At 40.5% G+C, this 17,409-nt stretch overlaps 1 protein-coding gene across 1 annotated transcript in view; it reads right to left on the bottom strand.

The window, feature by feature from the left end:
- Window positions 1–445: 445 nt before the first annotated feature.
- The window catches only part of CRYM (crystallin mu), a 37,204-nt gene continuing 20,240 nt past the window's right edge, over window positions 446–17,409 (bottom strand). The window contains exons 6-8 of the mRNA XM_075831360.1: window positions 16,202–16,323; window positions 5,773–5,857; window positions 446–1,158 (exon numbers count right to left, since the gene is read on the bottom strand). Of these exons, the coding sequence (XP_075687475.1) occupies window positions 1,085–1,158; window positions 5,773–5,857; window positions 16,202–16,323 (281 nt within the window). The 3' untranslated portion in view covers window positions 446–1,084. The remainder of the gene's footprint in view (window positions 1,159–5,772; window positions 5,858–16,201; window positions 16,324–17,409) is intronic.

Here is a 17,409-nt window from a genome sequence, read left to right as displayed (position 1 = left end):
TGAATGAGATAAAAGACAAGTTAAACTTTTACATGGCAGAGATATGCAAGAGGAGAAGGGGACCCATAGTCATAGAACGCTGGTGCTGTTGTGCACCCATTATCATCCCCCGTCTAGTCGTGCTGATCCAGGTACAGCGATAGGAGATTAGGACCTGGTGCCAAACCACCCCCCAAACTTTCCAGAATCAAGACTAGGGGAGCAGCATTTATGTACCAGATTCCCCTGTTCATGGACCCCATAAACATGGTGTAACCAGTCTAGATGGCAGATACACCCCTGCAACAATAGGATTCAGAAATTATTAATTGTATTTTGTTTACTTCTATTTAATTAGATTTTTATCAGTCTGCAGGAATATTAAAATTAAAAGTCTCCTATGATGAATAGGGCTCATCCCACCTTTTGCCAAGACATTCACGCATTTTCTAGGCATGACTATAAATTGAATTTTCTGATAATCTTTATTGTAATCATTTCAAGCAGGAAATTATGATCATTTCAAAAATAAATATTTATGCTGAATTTAATTATATCCCTCAAAGCATTTTTTTTTTTTTTGCATCAGGCCACACTATTAATACACTGCAGTTTATAATATTTAAGAATCGTAAGTCTTACTATATTAACTAACATACACAAAAATTACATTTGGTAGAGGAAGAGGGAGGAGAGAGAAGGGAAGTGTCTATGACTTGTATACAGGTTGGGTGACTAGGTGACTGAAGAAAACTCTCCATTAAAATAATTGACAGACTACAAATATTTATTTAATAAATTACATTTTTAGTTGGTTGCTCAAAGATTAGCATAATTAGGACATTGACACATTATAATTATTATAAAAAGAACATCTTCATAAAAAGAGAGATAGCATGCTGATATACAATTTGCTGGCATATTACAACTACTAGGTAGCAAATTATGTTTAATTAGACAGCAAAACAATGTTGTTTAACATTTGCAGTAAAAATATAATTACTTGGGAATAATAGGAAAAATAAAAGCAGAACATATGCTTATTGGAAACATTTTCTATGGTAATGACTCCTAGAACTGATGAAGAATCTTAGTGTTTGTTTGTTTATTTCTTTCCATTACTTGATAGCCAGGAGTCGTAGACAAGTTTTGCAGAAACATTGTCTTCAATGGCCATGCCTTAAATGAGAAGTGAAAAACAACAAATGTAAGAGGCAAAAGATATTCCAGGCTTAGGATATAACATTAGGGATTGGGAATTGTAAACTCATCGTTTGCCAGTGTTGGATTGGGATACCTTTGACCCATCAGAGTAAATTATTATAAGGCTGGGTTCACACGACCTATTTTCAGATGTAAACGAGGCGTATTATGCCTCATTTTACGTCTGAAAATACGGCTCCAATACGTCGGCAAACATCTGCCCATTCATTTGAATGGGTTTGCCGACGTACTGTGCCGACGACCTTTCATTTACGCGTCGTCGTTTGACAGCTGTCAAACGACGACGCGTAAAATGACTGCCTCGTCAAAGAAGTGCAGGACACTTCTTTGAAATGTAACTTGAGCCGTTCTTCATTGAATTCAATGAAGAACAGCTCAAGATTACGGGCGTCAATGACGCCTTGCAAAATGCAAGGAGGAGCATTTACGTCTGAAACAACGGAGCTGTTTTCTCCTGAAAACAGTCTGTAATTTCAGACGTAAAAGCCAGTTATCGTGTGTACATACCCTAAGGGCTCACCATCAATTTCTACAGAACATGTACACAACTACTGTTAACTGGGATACAGGTCATATCATTAAAAAATGTCAAAATGTTACTTGTGACTCAACTTCGGAAAATTTTTGCATAGCAGCAAGTGGTTGTCTCTAGATGAGCTTCAGATGGGGTTGCCTTGTGTTGGACCTTTGAGGATCATTACTGTGTCTGATACTTGACTCACCGGAGCATCCTCTGGTCCGCAATTCCGGACGGAAAATACGCAGCAATTCCGCTACGTGTGGACAAGCCCAAACATGTAAAAGCTGCAGCCAAGTAAAACCTGTGTTGGCTTGTCATTGCTGCAGTAGGAAAAAAGGATCGGGCAGTGGCAGAATGGGAGCAAAGGATGATCGACGAGTAGGATTTTATTTTTAGGTTTTTCTTATGTTTGTACAACATTGTGAGCTGTTAAAAAATTATTTTTCATTTCCTGGACAACCCCGGTAAATTCTGGGATAGGCATTAAAAAATATGATATGGGGCCCTGCACTTACTAGTTATACCACTGTTCAGTACCAGACTGAGAAGAGCCAAACGAACTAGGATAGGTAAGCTACATTTTCCCATAAAGTTCCATTTGAGGTGAATCAGTGGGAATATTTTAGGGTATATTCACATGGTTTCTTTTCTGGCTGATTTTGGAGCGTAAAAGTCTCGTATTACGCTCCAAAATACATTTGAAATACGCCTGCAAACAGTTTCATATTGATTTCAATGGGAAATACACTGTGCTGTTCATATGAGGCGGTTTTTTTAAGCTGCTGAATTTAAAAAAAGGCCTCGTAAAGAGAAGCAGCATGTCACTTCTTGAGGCGTATTTGGAGCTTATTTTCCATTGACACTATGAAAAAGCTTCAAATAATAAAACGCTTCATTTTCAGCTTCAAAAACGCCCTTGAAAACAACCTCGTACTTTTCAGCCACTTCTTTTTGTACGTGTGAACATACCCTAATGGTGAAAATAGAATAGCAATATTACAGCAATATAAAAAGGAAAATCTCTAAATAACCTAGATTTGGGAGAACTCTCAGAAAAAACTGTTCAGCTCTGCAGCGAATGTCTTTAATCTTCTACCATCAACCTGTGATTGCGTAGCAGAGTTCTGAATCCTGATGACAACAGGTCTGTTCTTGGTATTTAAGCAGCTGCACGCAAACGTCCCCACAGCGAGGACCACTGACTGCTTAATAACTGAAGATGTAGAGGTGACATTCCTCAATTGTATCTCCTCAAATCAGCAGGGCGCACAACCCTCATTTATTTTCAGGACATGAAGCACAGATTATGTTTGCGAAAGTTGTTTTCTTACTTTTTCTATGCAGCTATTTTGAACTCCGTAATGGATTCCGCTCACAATGTAGCCATGACAGATATGCCAAGTCCATAATTTGAACGGATTTCAACGAATCCTGACGGATCTCAATGACTTATAATAGGGTCTGTCAGATTTCCCGTTTTTTTTTTATAGCAAGAATAGCATTGCAGACTACATTGTTTATGCTGTCAGAAATACCAGAACCCTGACGAGAATGCATAAAATACAAGTGTGAAAAGAGGCTTAAGCCATATTCACAGACAGCAAGTTTTGCTGCAGAAATGGTGTTGCATAAAACTTTCTACTTAGATTCCACCATAGATTTCACCAGGGTCGTAGCTAAAGGCCCATGGGCCCCAAGGCAAAAGTCCTTCTTGTCTCCCCCCCCCCCTCCTCCAACTTCTTCTGATGGCCGACGGCCCGCAGCATTTAGCTGCATCGCTGGGTCTCCTAAGTGGTCCAACGATGTAGCGCTAGCAGCCAGGGGCGTCACTAAGGGCTTAAATCATCAGGGGCAATAGCCCCAATACATATACACCTCCCAAAAAAAATTATGCGCGTGTATATATATATATAGACAGCATATCTATAGCACTATGACCTTATAGCTATGGATAGGATTAGATACAGTGGTTCAGCAGACTTTATCACATAAGATAGGCTTAGATATAGGGCCCAGCTCGCTGACATTGGGGCTCCAGCGCTGCACACAGGAAAGGTAAGTATAATGATTGCTTTGTTTTTTTATGTGATACTAATTTTTTTTCTGTGTTTGTGTTTTTTTTACAAGTTCGGTTGTTGGACTACTTCAGATTCGAGAACTACTTCGATGATGGCTTTTTTTTATTTTCAATAAAATGGTTAATGAGGGTTGTGTGGGGGTTTTTATTTCAATAAAATATTTTTTCTATCTCCTTGTATTTTTTTTAAACTTTATTACTACTGCCTTAGCAATGGCCGCTGGCTGATTGACAGCATCCATTACTAAGGCGGGGCTTAATGTTAGCCATTGATGCACATTATTACCCCGGTACCTCCTGCCACCAGGAGTGCCGGGAAGAGTCGGGTACGATCCAGTATCAGACCATCTGTAGTGATGGTGGGGCTCTGGGACGGCCGCAGGCTGGTATGATTAGGCTGGGAAGAGAGGTACCTGGTTCCCAATTACCACTAAAGAGTTGGTTGCACGTAGATGCGTAGCTATAAGACAACAGTATTAAAAATGGAACATGGTAGGTGGGGGTCCTGTTACAGGTTTTGTATTGGGGCCCAGGAACTTCAAGTTATGCCTATTGTGACACATGCATGGTCATTCTCTACTGAACTATATAGGAGACATAGAAATGCACACTGATGTGTTGTTTTTTTTGCCATATCTCCCATAGACTTCTTATATGCCATAATTATTTATCGTGACAAAACTCTTTTAATATAAATATCTGAAAGAACCTCCAAAAATAAATAAATCTCTAGACCTAGTAAGATATACATTCTCTGTGTAATTGCCTTCGATGGCCCTGTCATAGTTTGTTATTTTTGATGGCAAGAATAGCGCAGGATGAAGCAATATACTTGCTATCAAAATGACATATTTAAAGGGTAACTATACTTTTAAGGAAATTTTGACATGTCAAACTGACATATCAGAAGTTTTGATTGGTGGGGGTCCAAGCACTGAGTCCCCTGCCAATCACTTAAAAAAAGCGGCAGAAGCACTAGGGTGAGCGATGTGCCACTTAGTTTCTGATCAGCTTTCTGGGGAAAGCCGAGAAAGCAATATTCAGGCTCAATAAAAAGTCTATTAGCCCATGTACCACTCGCTCGGCTTTCAGAGGAAAGCCGTTCAAAAGCGAAGAGGCACATTGCTCGCCCGTGGGCTTCTGCTGCTTTGTTTTAGTGATCAGTAGGGGGACTCAGTGCTCAGACCCCTACCAATCAAAACTTCTGACATGCCACAATGACATGTCAAACTTTTTTAAAAAGTTTAGTTACCCTTTACGGGGTTCCCCAGGTTTAGAACAAAACGTCTGCTTTTTTTTTTTACCATTAACATCATGGGCTGTGTATGTTTTTTTTAAGCTCAGCCCCATTCACTTGGTGTTCAAGTTCACTAAACTTAAAAAAAAACTAAAGTCAAAGTAAACATGAGGCTGACAGAATATTTTAATTCAGGCACCATGCATGCAGCAATGGTCAACAAATACAACTCTGTGAGATGTTATCAATATTGGACAGCCATGGGGAAGAAAAATGTGTCTAACATGCCTTGCAAGTTGTAACAAACTGATTATGACAAGTGCACCCTTTTGACAAGTTTGGCGCAATTTGCTTAATTTTCCATACTTTTAGGCCCTTTTCACGCAGAGTTTTTTGCAGGTAGAAAAATCTGCCTCAAAAATTCCATCTGTAATTTTGAGGCAGATTTTGACTTGCCTGCAGCCGTTTGCCGCGTTTTTCGGCCGCGGCCATTGAGCCCCGCGGGCAAAAACGGTGAAAAATACGTTCTCTGCTTCCCATTAATGTCAATGGGAGGTCAAAGACGGAAACACCCGAACAAAAGGGCATCTCACTTATTTTTCCCGCAAGCATTTTTTTCCGCTCGACCGTCTTTTGCCGCGGATTCCAACGCCTTTTCCGCGGCAAACTCTATGTGAACAAGGCCTTAGGCATTCTATGACACTATTTATGAATCTCCCTGAATATATAACCTACCTACTGACTTAAAAACGGTTGTCTTATCTGGTAGAGCAGGTTTTTTTCCTTTCAATATTTCACCAATCTCTCCAAAAATAGATGCCTAAATGACAAAAGAAGGCAAACAATTTAATAAAAAATAAAATAAAAAATACACCACCAAAATATTGTTTAATAAATCATTTTCTAGCATGAGTAGTATTCAATAATACATATTAAATACAATAGAAGAATCCATTTGCTTAATTCAATATTTCCTCAATACATGGCACCAACCAGAGCCAGGTGGCTGCAGCAAAAGCAAAAACAAAACAATGTAATACATAAAAAGATGCTTATATGCACAAGATCAGATGTGGCTTCACTTGTTCTTACTCAGGTCAATGTGGAGCTTTGTGTATAGTTTCAGGTACCCAGGTAAAATAAAGATTTAGATCAGTTCAGATCAGATTTAGAGCAGAACGGTTGTCAATCTTATTAGTAGGAAATGCTTGGCTTTTAGTGAAATATTGCAAACCCTAATGATACTAGGGATACTTGGTATAGAAAAAGAAGACACCTGTGGGGTGACTTGTCAGTTCTACTGACATGTCCGTTTTCATAAATACTTGCATTCCCCATGAAATAACAATTCTCGAGCATCTTTTCTTGTGCTTTAACTCCTTTATTCCTTCTGGAAATGTATGAATAAACTAACAACTGGGTTGTCAATTGGTTGTGTCCCTACACAGTCTGACACTGTCAGCACTGATTGGACAGTCTTATACTGAGCCGTGCACCTTTGTATCACGTGACCAAAACAGATTCACTGGAAGTAAACAATCAAAGTTAGGTATATGGGTGCCATATATATTTTTTCAAAACTACTGTAAAAGGGCTCGTATTTCGTGTGGTTCACTGGGCTAGTGTCATCCGCTGTTACTTCCTCCTTTTATTAGGGTCACTAGGGTTCTGCCTAGCTCCCCTACCTTTTCCTTTGTATAATGTTATCTATTTGCCTTGACACTAAGTGTGTGTATGCGCGGTGATTCACGACACAATTGTATAGTAAATAAGGGTTTATTACTAAGGCCTCATGACCACTTCAGTGTTTTTCTTCAGGGTGCTAGCCGTTTTTCTGACGGCTAGCACACTGACCCATTAATTTCAATGGGGCCATGCACACTTCAGTTTTTTTGACGGTCCCGTTGCTCCGTTCCAATCAAAAGTAGAGCATGTCCTACTTTGGTCCGAGATTCCGTGACCGTAAGGACCATGCAAGTCAATGGAGCCGTCAAAAAAACTGAAGGCACACGGACGGTGTGTGACGGAGCCGGGCGGGCAGAAGTACATTACAGATATATTACACTAATCGGCAGCCACTTGTCTCTATCAATCACTGATAGGGAGAAGAGGCTGCTGATTAAAAATAAAATAAAAAGCAGTTCATATGTACCCCGGTCGTTGTCTTGGTGACGAGTCCCTCTTCTTCCTCCAGTCTGACCTTCCTGTATGATGCGGCAGGCTGTGATTGGCTGCAGAGGCCACTGCAGCCTGTGATTGGCTGCAGAGGCGGTCACGTGGGATGAAGTGTCATCCCTGGAGGCCGACCTTCTGACGTCATCCTGACTTGCGTGACCGCCACTACAGCCTGTGATTGGCTGCAGCGGTGACATGGGATGAAACGTCATCCCTGGAGGCCGGACAGGAGGAAAGTAAGTATGAACTTATTTTTTTTATTTTTTATTTCATTAAAATTGGATTTTCTGAGCGCCGAGCATGGTCATTCTAAAGCGCTAGTCACTGTCCAGGGTGCTGAAAGGGTTACCGCCGATCAGTGCAGCCCATTAAATCTTTCAGCACCCTGTACAGTGACTAGCGCTGAACAACCATGCTCTTTCAGCACCCTGGACAGTACCATGCTCGGAAACGCAAACACGGAGTGCACATAGGAGTGCACACGGCCGCTAAAATAGGCACACGGATCCGTCAAAAACGGCCGTGAAAACGGTGATGGAAGTGTGCACGAGGCCTAATACAAATTACCCTAACATATAAGACATATAATACACAAAATGTATGTATATATATATATTCACGGTATAGTATCAGTGTACCTCAATACAATAATAACTTAATATGTATAGAGTATACTAACACTACATGTGGCACAGTATTACAAAAAGATATTACAGTACTATGCTAACACCCACCCACTTACCTAAACATACATATATAATACAATGCAATCACGCTATCTTCTATGTCCCACCCCCACCTGACTGTAAGGCTGTGTTCACACACCCTATTTACGGACGTAATTCGGGCGTTTTAGCCCCGAATTACGTCCGAAAATACGGCTCCAAGGCGTCGGCAAACATCTGCCCATTCATTTGAATGGGCTTTACAATGTTCTGTGCCGACGGGAAGGAGCTGAAACGTTGCCTATGGGACAATAAAGTACCCTCTTTTTTTCACCTTTACAAACGGAGTACTGCCTGATTTTTGCTCTATACGTAATTGAGATCTTGGTCTATCCCTTTGGGCTTGCACCCTCACTATACCGGTGCTGCTAGATCCATTTGTCTATCTATATATATATATATATATATATATATATATATATATAGATAGATATTTTTTTCTCATATAAATGCAAGATCTGAATCTGCTGTAGTTCCGTTTCAGCAAATAAATGTTGTTCTTTGTGTAATGAATTGTTATACTATTTTCTAATCTGTATCAATTCCTTGTGGTTTTCAAGGTCTCTGCATTTCTGGCATTCAATGGGAACCTTCATTGCTTACTTTCAGTGGATAGAAATCTGCCCTGGTCATGTGATGATCACACAGGTGCACGGCTCGTTACTGTACAGTTATCAGAGATGTGTCCTGTAACGAGCTGAGCACCTGTGTGTCCATCACATGACCAGGACAGATTATCCATTGGGAGTAAACAATGAAGGCTCCTATTTAATAACTACAAGAAGATCATAAAAACGGTGAAGTATATAGGAACATTGTATAACTTTTCACTATACAAAATATAACATTTATTTTCTGAAACTGTAGTATCCCTTTAACAGCTGTAAAGGCATGAAAGATACATTATATGGACAGAAGTATTGGGACACACCTCTTAATAATTGAATTCTGGTGTTTCATTCAGTCCCATTGACACAGGTGTGTAAATCCAGTGCTAGCCATGCAGTACTGGGGCGGTACATCTGTCAAACCGTAACACAGGTGTCCTAAGGCAAGCTCAGGGAGGACAGAAACCTCCCGTTGAGCAGAAGGGCATTTTACAAATATTTATTAAAGAATGAGTTGTTCTAAAGAGATCACTGAATTCCAGCGCGGTCCTGTAATAGATGCAATCATTATAACAAGTCAGTTCATGACATTTCTTCCCTCCTAGATATTCCACGATCAATTGTGACTGGTATTATTGTAAAGTGAAAGCGTTTAGGAACGACAGCAACTCAGCCACAAAGTGTCAGGCAAGTTACAGAGCGGGGTCGCCGTGTGATGAGGGGCATAGTGCAAAAAAGACGCCAACGCTCTGCTGACTCAATAACTGCAGAGATTCAAACCTCCTCTGGTATTAACATCGGCACAATAACTGTGCTCCGGGAGTTTCATGGCATGGGAGCTGAGCAGCTGCATGCCAGCCTTACATTACCAAGTACAATGCCAAGCATCGGATGGAGTGGTGTAAAGCCGCAGCCACTGGACTCTGGAGCAGGGGAACGTGTTCTGTGAATCACACTTCTCTATCTGACAGTCTGATGGACGAGTCTGGGTTTGGTGAATGCCAGGAGAACGTTACCTGCCTGACTGCATTGTGCCAACTGTAACGTTTGGTGGAGGAGGGCTAATGCTATGGGGTGGTTTTTCAGGGGTTGTCCTTGGCCTATTAGTTCCAGTGAAGGGAAATCTTAATACTTCAGAATACCAAGACATTTTGTGGACAATGTAGCTTCCAACTTTGTGGGAACAGTTTGGGGTTCAGCCCTTTTCTGTTCCAGCATGTCTGTGCCCCAGTGCACAAAGCAAGGTCCATAAAAGCATGGTTGGGAGAGTTTGGTGTAGAAGAATTTGACTGGCCCACACAGAGCCCTGACCTCAACCCCATCCAACACCTTTGGGATGAACTAGAACGGAGATTGCGAGCCAGGACCTCTCGTCCAACATCAGTGTCTGACCTCACAAATGCTCTTCTGGATGAATGGGTAAAAATTCCCACAGACACTCCAAAATCTTGTAGAAAAGGCCACCCCCAAAAAGGCAGAATATTTCCTTAAAATAATCCTATCTATAGCTATGATCGCCTTGTATTGGCGCAAAGAGGGTTCTCCATCTGTTGCTCATTGGCTACAGAAAATAGCACAAATGTCCAGGTTGGAAGAATTTAGCTATCTGGCACAACGAAATATGGGTAAATACTATAGAATCTGACTCCCCTGGCTTAATTTCCATTCTGACCCTGATGGTTTCAATAGATGTTTGGGTGTCTAATACTTCTCACACCTTCAGAATTTTAGTGTATCTACTGGGATGGGTTTCTGCTCCTGTGCCTTTCTATATGATAATACTTTATTTGGGCAGAGTGTTGGTACTATGATGGATATGTTTACTGTTTTTATTTGTTATTGCACTGGGATCTACTTGTTTATGTAGATTTGTGATTTGCTCTATTTTGATGTGTTCTGCTGTAATTTCTTTATGACTGTATATGTCTATTGCAACTTGTCTTTTGTATATTGAAATGTTTGCAAGTAAAACTGTAAAATCAATAAACAAAGTTTTGAAAAAAATAAAAATAAATAATCCTATCTGATGATCATTTAAATATAAAAGTAGCGGGGGGCGTGGCCGGACAAGCATGGAGTGAGACGTGTGTGCCTCAGCTCTGTCACACCGGGCATTGTAATCGGCTCTAAGCGGCTCTAAACGGCTGAGAAAAGAATCAGCAAGTGCACTATCACCGGCGTCTAGGTTCTGCTTTCCGACCTGCAACATGGGGAAAGCTAAAAATAAAGAAAACTCTGCTAGACTCACGGAGTTCTTTCCCTCCATGAGGTCCCAAAATGGCGTCGGCGGCTTGCAGGATGTCAGGACGGCTGATGAGGGACCTTCTTCTCCAGCTTCCTCGCTGCTTTCTTCAGCTAGTGGGAGAGAACACCTCCGGTCCTCTCATGGATCCTCTCCTCAGATGCACAGTGATAAATCCAGGGGCCGAGTGAGTACTTATGCTGTTCCTCACATTATATCTCCTATGCCACATATGCAAAGTGCAGAGACTTGTCTATCCCCTGCTATACACGCTTCACAACCTATTGCTTCGCCTGTATCGGAAGATACTTTAAAAATTTTACTGGAAGGTCTGAGATCCTCTCTCCAGACTGATATTCAAGTTGCTTTTAAGAATATTCAAATGGAATTCGCTACTTTGGGAGAACGTACCTCTCATATGGAGGATAAAATGGCTGATTTTTCAGCAGCGCATAATGAGCTGGTAGACCTCAACAACTCTTTGGAAGAAGTGGGGTCATTACGTCTGAAGTTGGCAGATTTGGAAGATCGTTCCCAACGTAATAACGTGCGGTTTAGAGGCATATCTGAAGCGATAAAAGCGGAACAACTTGAAGAATTTCTTACTGATTTTTTTGTGGCGCTATTACCTGACGCTCCTTTGTCAGATCTGCTTATTGATAGAGTGCATCGTATACCAAAACCCAAAGAATTACCTGCCGCCATTCCACGGGATGTGATTGCTCGTTTACACTTCTATCGATTTAAAGAGAAGATGATGCAAGCTGCCAGACACCCATCTATTCTTCCAGACAGGTTTCAAGGTGTTTCCGTGTTCACGGATTTATCAGCGGTTACATTGGTGAAACGACGGGAGTTCTAAGATGTGGCGAAGATTTTAAGATCGCATAATGTCCAGTATCGCTGGGGATTTCCTGTCAAGCTAATTATCACTGAAGATGGTCGGAAGGTGATTGCAAACACTCCAGCCAAAGTTCTGCAATTGCTTCAGGGATGGCATTTATCTCCGATTGCTTCTTTTCCTAAGTCGCCAAGATCCAGATCATTACCTAGGTTGGAGAAGGAATGGGAAACTAAAGATCCTGACTGGCTGCCTCTTGTATTTCTTGATGAGTTTTGATATAATGCTCAAAGGTTATTGAAAAATGTTCTCTTTGCTTCTGCAATGGTTATGACATAATTGTATGCTGTATATCCTTGCTGTATTTTCTTAAATGCCATGGTATGGTTCACGGTGATACATTGCAAGTGATGTGTTTCACCATCCCCCCTTTACATCTCACCTTAGGGTTTGGTGTCATCCCCTTCAGGATACTGTTTAATTGTTGTATGTCTGTTTTTGTTAACTCCGGTCTATATAGGGCAGGTCAAAGCTATTCTGGAAATTTCTATTTCAGGGAAGTAGTAAGTCAGTGGGTCCCAGGTAATTGTCTTTTAGAAGATGCATTTCATGTTTCAAAATGGTGTTACAGGTAGTTTCGCTTAATACTAAAGGACTTACTAGTCCGTTTAAACGTTCTATGGTATGGAGAGAGGCAAGACAGTCTCATGCGGATATCGTATGCTTACAGTAAACCCACTTAAACCAGATAGATATCAGTAGGTTGCATCATAAGCAATTCGCGAATATATATGCCTCTCCGGCTTACCACAAAAAAAGGGGAGTTGCTATTGCTATTAAAAATTCTGTGGCTTTTCAACTCCGGGAGTCTCATATAGATCCATATGGGCGTTTTGTGATATTGATTTGTGACATTAATAATATTACCTACACTTTGGTTGCAATATATGCGCCTAATCAAAAACAGTTACGTTTTTTTCAATCACTTTTTAAACTTATCAATAAGCATCGGTTAGGTTCGGTGTTACTTATGGGAGACTTTAATAAAACAATGTGGCCCGCACTAAACTCCTCAGCTCCTTCAGGGTCAGATAAACCGTCCGACTTGTATAATATCATTCAAAAAGAAGTGCTATTAGATGTGTGGCGGCTCCAGCACCTTTTTCTCTCATCCACATAGGACATACTCACGGATAGATATGTTTTTTGTGGATGCTTTTCTGTTTCATAGAATAGTATCTACTAAAATAGGTAATATTGATTGGTCTGACCATGCACCCATTTACTTATCCATTGCAGAAAAATATAGTAATCCTCCTACGACTCAATGGCGACTTAACAATTATTTCCTATCTGCCCCACAATTTGCTAACAAATCCGCTGATTTATTACAGGATTTCTTCTTGCTCAATGAGACTGCTGACGTATCCTCGGCTACGCTTTGGTGCACACACAAAGCTTATATGCGGGGTCAATTTATACGTATTACAGCTAGAGATAAAAGACAGAAAAATGAATTGAGATTTCATTTATCATCCAATATTACTCAAATAAGTGCTTCCAACAAGCAGTTTTATTGCCCACATAGGGCTGCTTTGCTTAAGAATCTACAGAACCAACTCCACCAACTTGATCTTTATAAATATGAGCAGTCACTGAGAAAGGTGAAGGCACGTTATTATGGATATAATAATAAAACCAGCGCCTTATTCGTTTCGCACCTCAAACACAGATCGGCTCAATCTAGGATTCCTTTCCTTTAACAATTTTAACAATTAAGAACTAAAAGGTATTTGATCCCCAAGGCGTAGCTAATGTAATGGCAGATTACTATGCAGATTTATATAATCTTAAGGATAATTTAGATACCCCACATCCTACTATCCATGATTTCCTCCTTTTTACAGGATATGAACTTGCCTTCAGTCACCTCTCATCAGTTGGAGATGCTCTCTGCTAGTATATCTGAAACTGAAATCCTCCAGGCTATAAGATCCTTGAAGCATCATAATGCTCCTGGCCCCGATGGTCTCAGGGTGGATTACTACAAAAAATTTGGTTCTCTTCTCCTACCCCATTTATTAAGTTTGTTTAATGATGTACAGCAAGGTAGTACTTTCCCTGCTGAGATGTTAAAGGCCACAGTAGTTATTTTACCCAAACCTGGGAAAACTCCAGATAGACCGGGTAACTTCAGACCTATATCATTGCTGAATACGGACTTAAAATTGTTTGCTAAAATAATTGCTGAACGCCTAGCTATTATTTTGCCTGATTTGATACGTCAGGATCAGGTGGGATTTGTGATGGGGAGGCTCTCGTCTGATAGCACACGGCGATTTGTGGACTTGTTGGGATTGGTGGAGCGGGGTCAGACGCCTTCTCTGCTTCTTTCCTTGGATGCAGAGAAGGCCTTTGATCGGGTCCACTAGAGTTATTTGAGGATACTTCTGGAGGCATTTGGAATTCATGGTATGGGACATCATAGCATAATGGCCTTATATTCTTCTCCCTCTGCATTGGTGTTTACTTCTGGATGTACATTAAAAAATTTGGATGGAGCCATTGGCTACTTCCATTAGGTCATCAGTTGCTATTAGTGGGATAACGGTGGGGGATGAAAATCATAAAATTGGCTTATTTGCGGATGATGTGCTCATTGCTATATCAGATCCTGAGACATCTTTATTAGAGGTCACTAAGATATTAGAGGATTTTAGTGCAATTTCGTATTATAAGCTTAATATTACTAAGTCTATGGTTCTAAGTATGAATATTCCTCGTCTCCTTTTGGATTCTCTTCGGAAGAAATTTCCGTTTGTTTGGGTTGAGCATTCTCTCTCATGTTTAGGAATACAACTTACATACCCCACCTCTCTTTTATATAAATCTAATTATATACCATTGGTATCTGCGATAGAAGCAGATTTATCCAAGTATCTGACGTATGAGGCATCTTGGGTAGGGAGAATTTCTGCTGTTAAGATGATGATTCTCCCAAAAATACTATATTTATTTAGAAACTTACCTATTTTGCTATCGGTATCCTATCTTAAAAGACTTCAAGGTATAATTAACAAATATACTGTATATGGAAAAATTCCCGTCCTAGAGTAGCTGCGGAGGTATTATATAAGCCAATTGTTAAGGGAGGTTTGGGTCTCCCGAATTTGGCTCATTATTATTATGCAGCAATTTTGGATCAAGCTAGAATGTGGGAAAACTAAGGTTCCTATGAAACATTGGATTTCTATGGAGAAGGAATTACTTGAAGGATCTTCTGTGGAAGCGCGCATGTGGTTATTGTCCATAGGTGCCAAACTTCCAAAATCTTCTTTTTTAACAATCGAAGCAAGATCTTCTGATCTTCCTCTCCGACTGCTTCCGTTTCTGATACCCGATGCTGATATCCAAAATTGGTTGTCGTCAGGTATTGAGTATATTTCTGACATTATGGAGCGCACTCATCTAATGAGGTGTGTCTGAAGTACAACATACCTCGCAGGGATTTCTATAAATTCCTTAGAATACATCACTTGTTGAGTACCTTACCTCCTCTGACCACTTCCCCTAAAACGCCTTTTGAATTGTCATTTACTAATCTGGATAAAACATGTAAGGGGATATCAAAAATGTATAAGGTATTGTGTGAGGGTTTCCTTTGGGATGAGTTTCTGTGTCTGGGGCATTTGGAGAGAGATCTGGGAATCCCTATAAGTACGCAGGATTGGGAAGCAACTTTCAATCTAGCTTGTTCTCTTTCTAAGTGTGCTACACATTTGGAAGCGTGTAGGAAAATAATGTATAGGTGGTATTACACTTCTAGTCGTTTGTCGCGAATATATCCAACATCATCTGATAGGTGTTTGAGATGCCTTACCTCTAAGGGTACTATACTTCATAATTTCTGGGATTGTAAAGTATTGTCCAGCTTTTGGCAGCAGGTAGAAGATTTTTTACGATCTCTTCTAGGGGTTGACATTAAGCTCGCCGCTGCTTTAGCCCTATTGCATGTGGGATTGGTGGATTTCTCTCCGGGTGACAGAAACTTAATTTTTCATGTATTGCTGTCTGCAAAAATATTACTTGTAAAATACTGGAAATCTACAACAGTGCCTAGTATGAGTGAAGTGATATTATATGTTAATAATAATTGTGTTATGGAACGCTCTGTAGCCTCTATTAAACGGTCCTATAAACGTACTTTCTTAAGGGAACAGTGGACCAATTCTAACTATTTTGCTGCACTCTTATGATTTCCTCGTTCGAATATATGGTCATTTTACCATGCCTGGATCGGGAGTTAGTTTGTTTGTATGTTTACCTTTTGTTTATTTGTAAAAATTGTGATCCTAATTCCTATGCTTTATTTGCAATGTTTCATTGCTGTATGTAATGATTGGATGTATATTGGATCAATAAAAAAATTTGTTGATTAAATATAAAAGTAGCTCCAATAGTCATATTGTATTAGCCCTGGGATAAAGTGCAACTGAAGAATGACATTTTTATCTTGAGTCAGTTCTACATATTGATAGGTTAGTACTAAAACACTTTTATAAAAACTTCTTACCCCGGAAAGCACTATATCCCCAGACTCCTTCTGGCTGGCATCTCTGGTGTCCACATATAGCACACAATTCTTCATGAGGGTATCATCCAGTTCTCTCCAGTCCGGCCGGCAAGCACCAAGAGCTGAAACCACATGTTTTCTTATTTATTCACTAAACTCTAAATGTTCTCAAGCATATGATAGATTAATTAGATAGATAGATTAATTAGATAGATTAGATAGATTAGATAGATAGATAGATAGATAGATAGATAGATAGATAGATAGATAGATAGATAGATAGATAGATAGATAGATAGATAGATAGATAGATAGATAGATAGATAGATAGATACCGTGTTTCCCCGAAAGTAAGACAGTGTCTTACTTTCTTTTTATCCCCAAAAGCCCCACTATGTCTTACTTTCGGGGTATGTCTTATATTGTAAAAAAATTGTCGAATTTATTTATTTTTTTTTTTCACAAACTTTATTTAACTGTTTTACATTTTTTTTTTTAGTCCCACCAGGGGACTTCACTATGCGATGTGCCGATCGCATATATAATGCTTTGGTATACTTAGTATACCGAAGCATTATTGCCTGTCAGTGTAAAACTGACAGGCAACCTATTAGGTCATGCCTCCGGCATCGCCTAACAGGCAGATGCTGAAGGCAAACCTGGGGGTCTTTGTTAGACCCCCGGCTGTCATGGAAACCCGACGGCGACCCGCGATTTGTTTGCGGGGGCGCCGATCGGGTGACAGAGGGAGCTCCCCCCTCTGTCAAACACATTAAATGCCGCTGTCACTATTGACAGCGGCATTTAATGGGTTAAACTGCCGGAATCGGCGAGCGCTTCGATTCCGGCAGTTGCAGCAGGAGCAAGTGCAGGGGACGGCGCGGTGACGTATGGAGAGGGGGGCGGCGCGGAAGTGGGCAGGAGGCCGCAATACCCCCGTGTTTCCCCGAAAGTAAGACATATGTCTTACTTTCGGGGTACGGCTTATATTAGCCGACCCCCCTGAAACCCCCGATACGTCTTACAATCGGGGGTGTCTTACTATCGGGGAAACACGGTAGATAGATAGATAGATAGATAAAGTTGATGTATTGTTTAGTGCAAACCAATAAAAATGTAAGGCCCTGTTCACACTGAGGAATCTGCAGGCAGAAAAAATCTGCCTCAATATTTCTTCAGCAAATTTGAGGCAGATTTTGACCTGCCTG

Source organism: Rhinoderma darwinii, chromosome 6, assembly GCF_050947455.1.
Source record: "Rhinoderma darwinii isolate aRhiDar2 chromosome 6, aRhiDar2.hap1, whole genome shotgun sequence".
Classification (NCBI taxonomy): domain Eukaryota; kingdom Metazoa; phylum Chordata; class Amphibia; order Anura; family Rhinodermatidae; genus Rhinoderma; species Rhinoderma darwinii.
The sequence above is the reverse complement of the archived record's forward strand: the minus strand, read 5'-3'. Positions and strand labels throughout refer to the sequence as shown.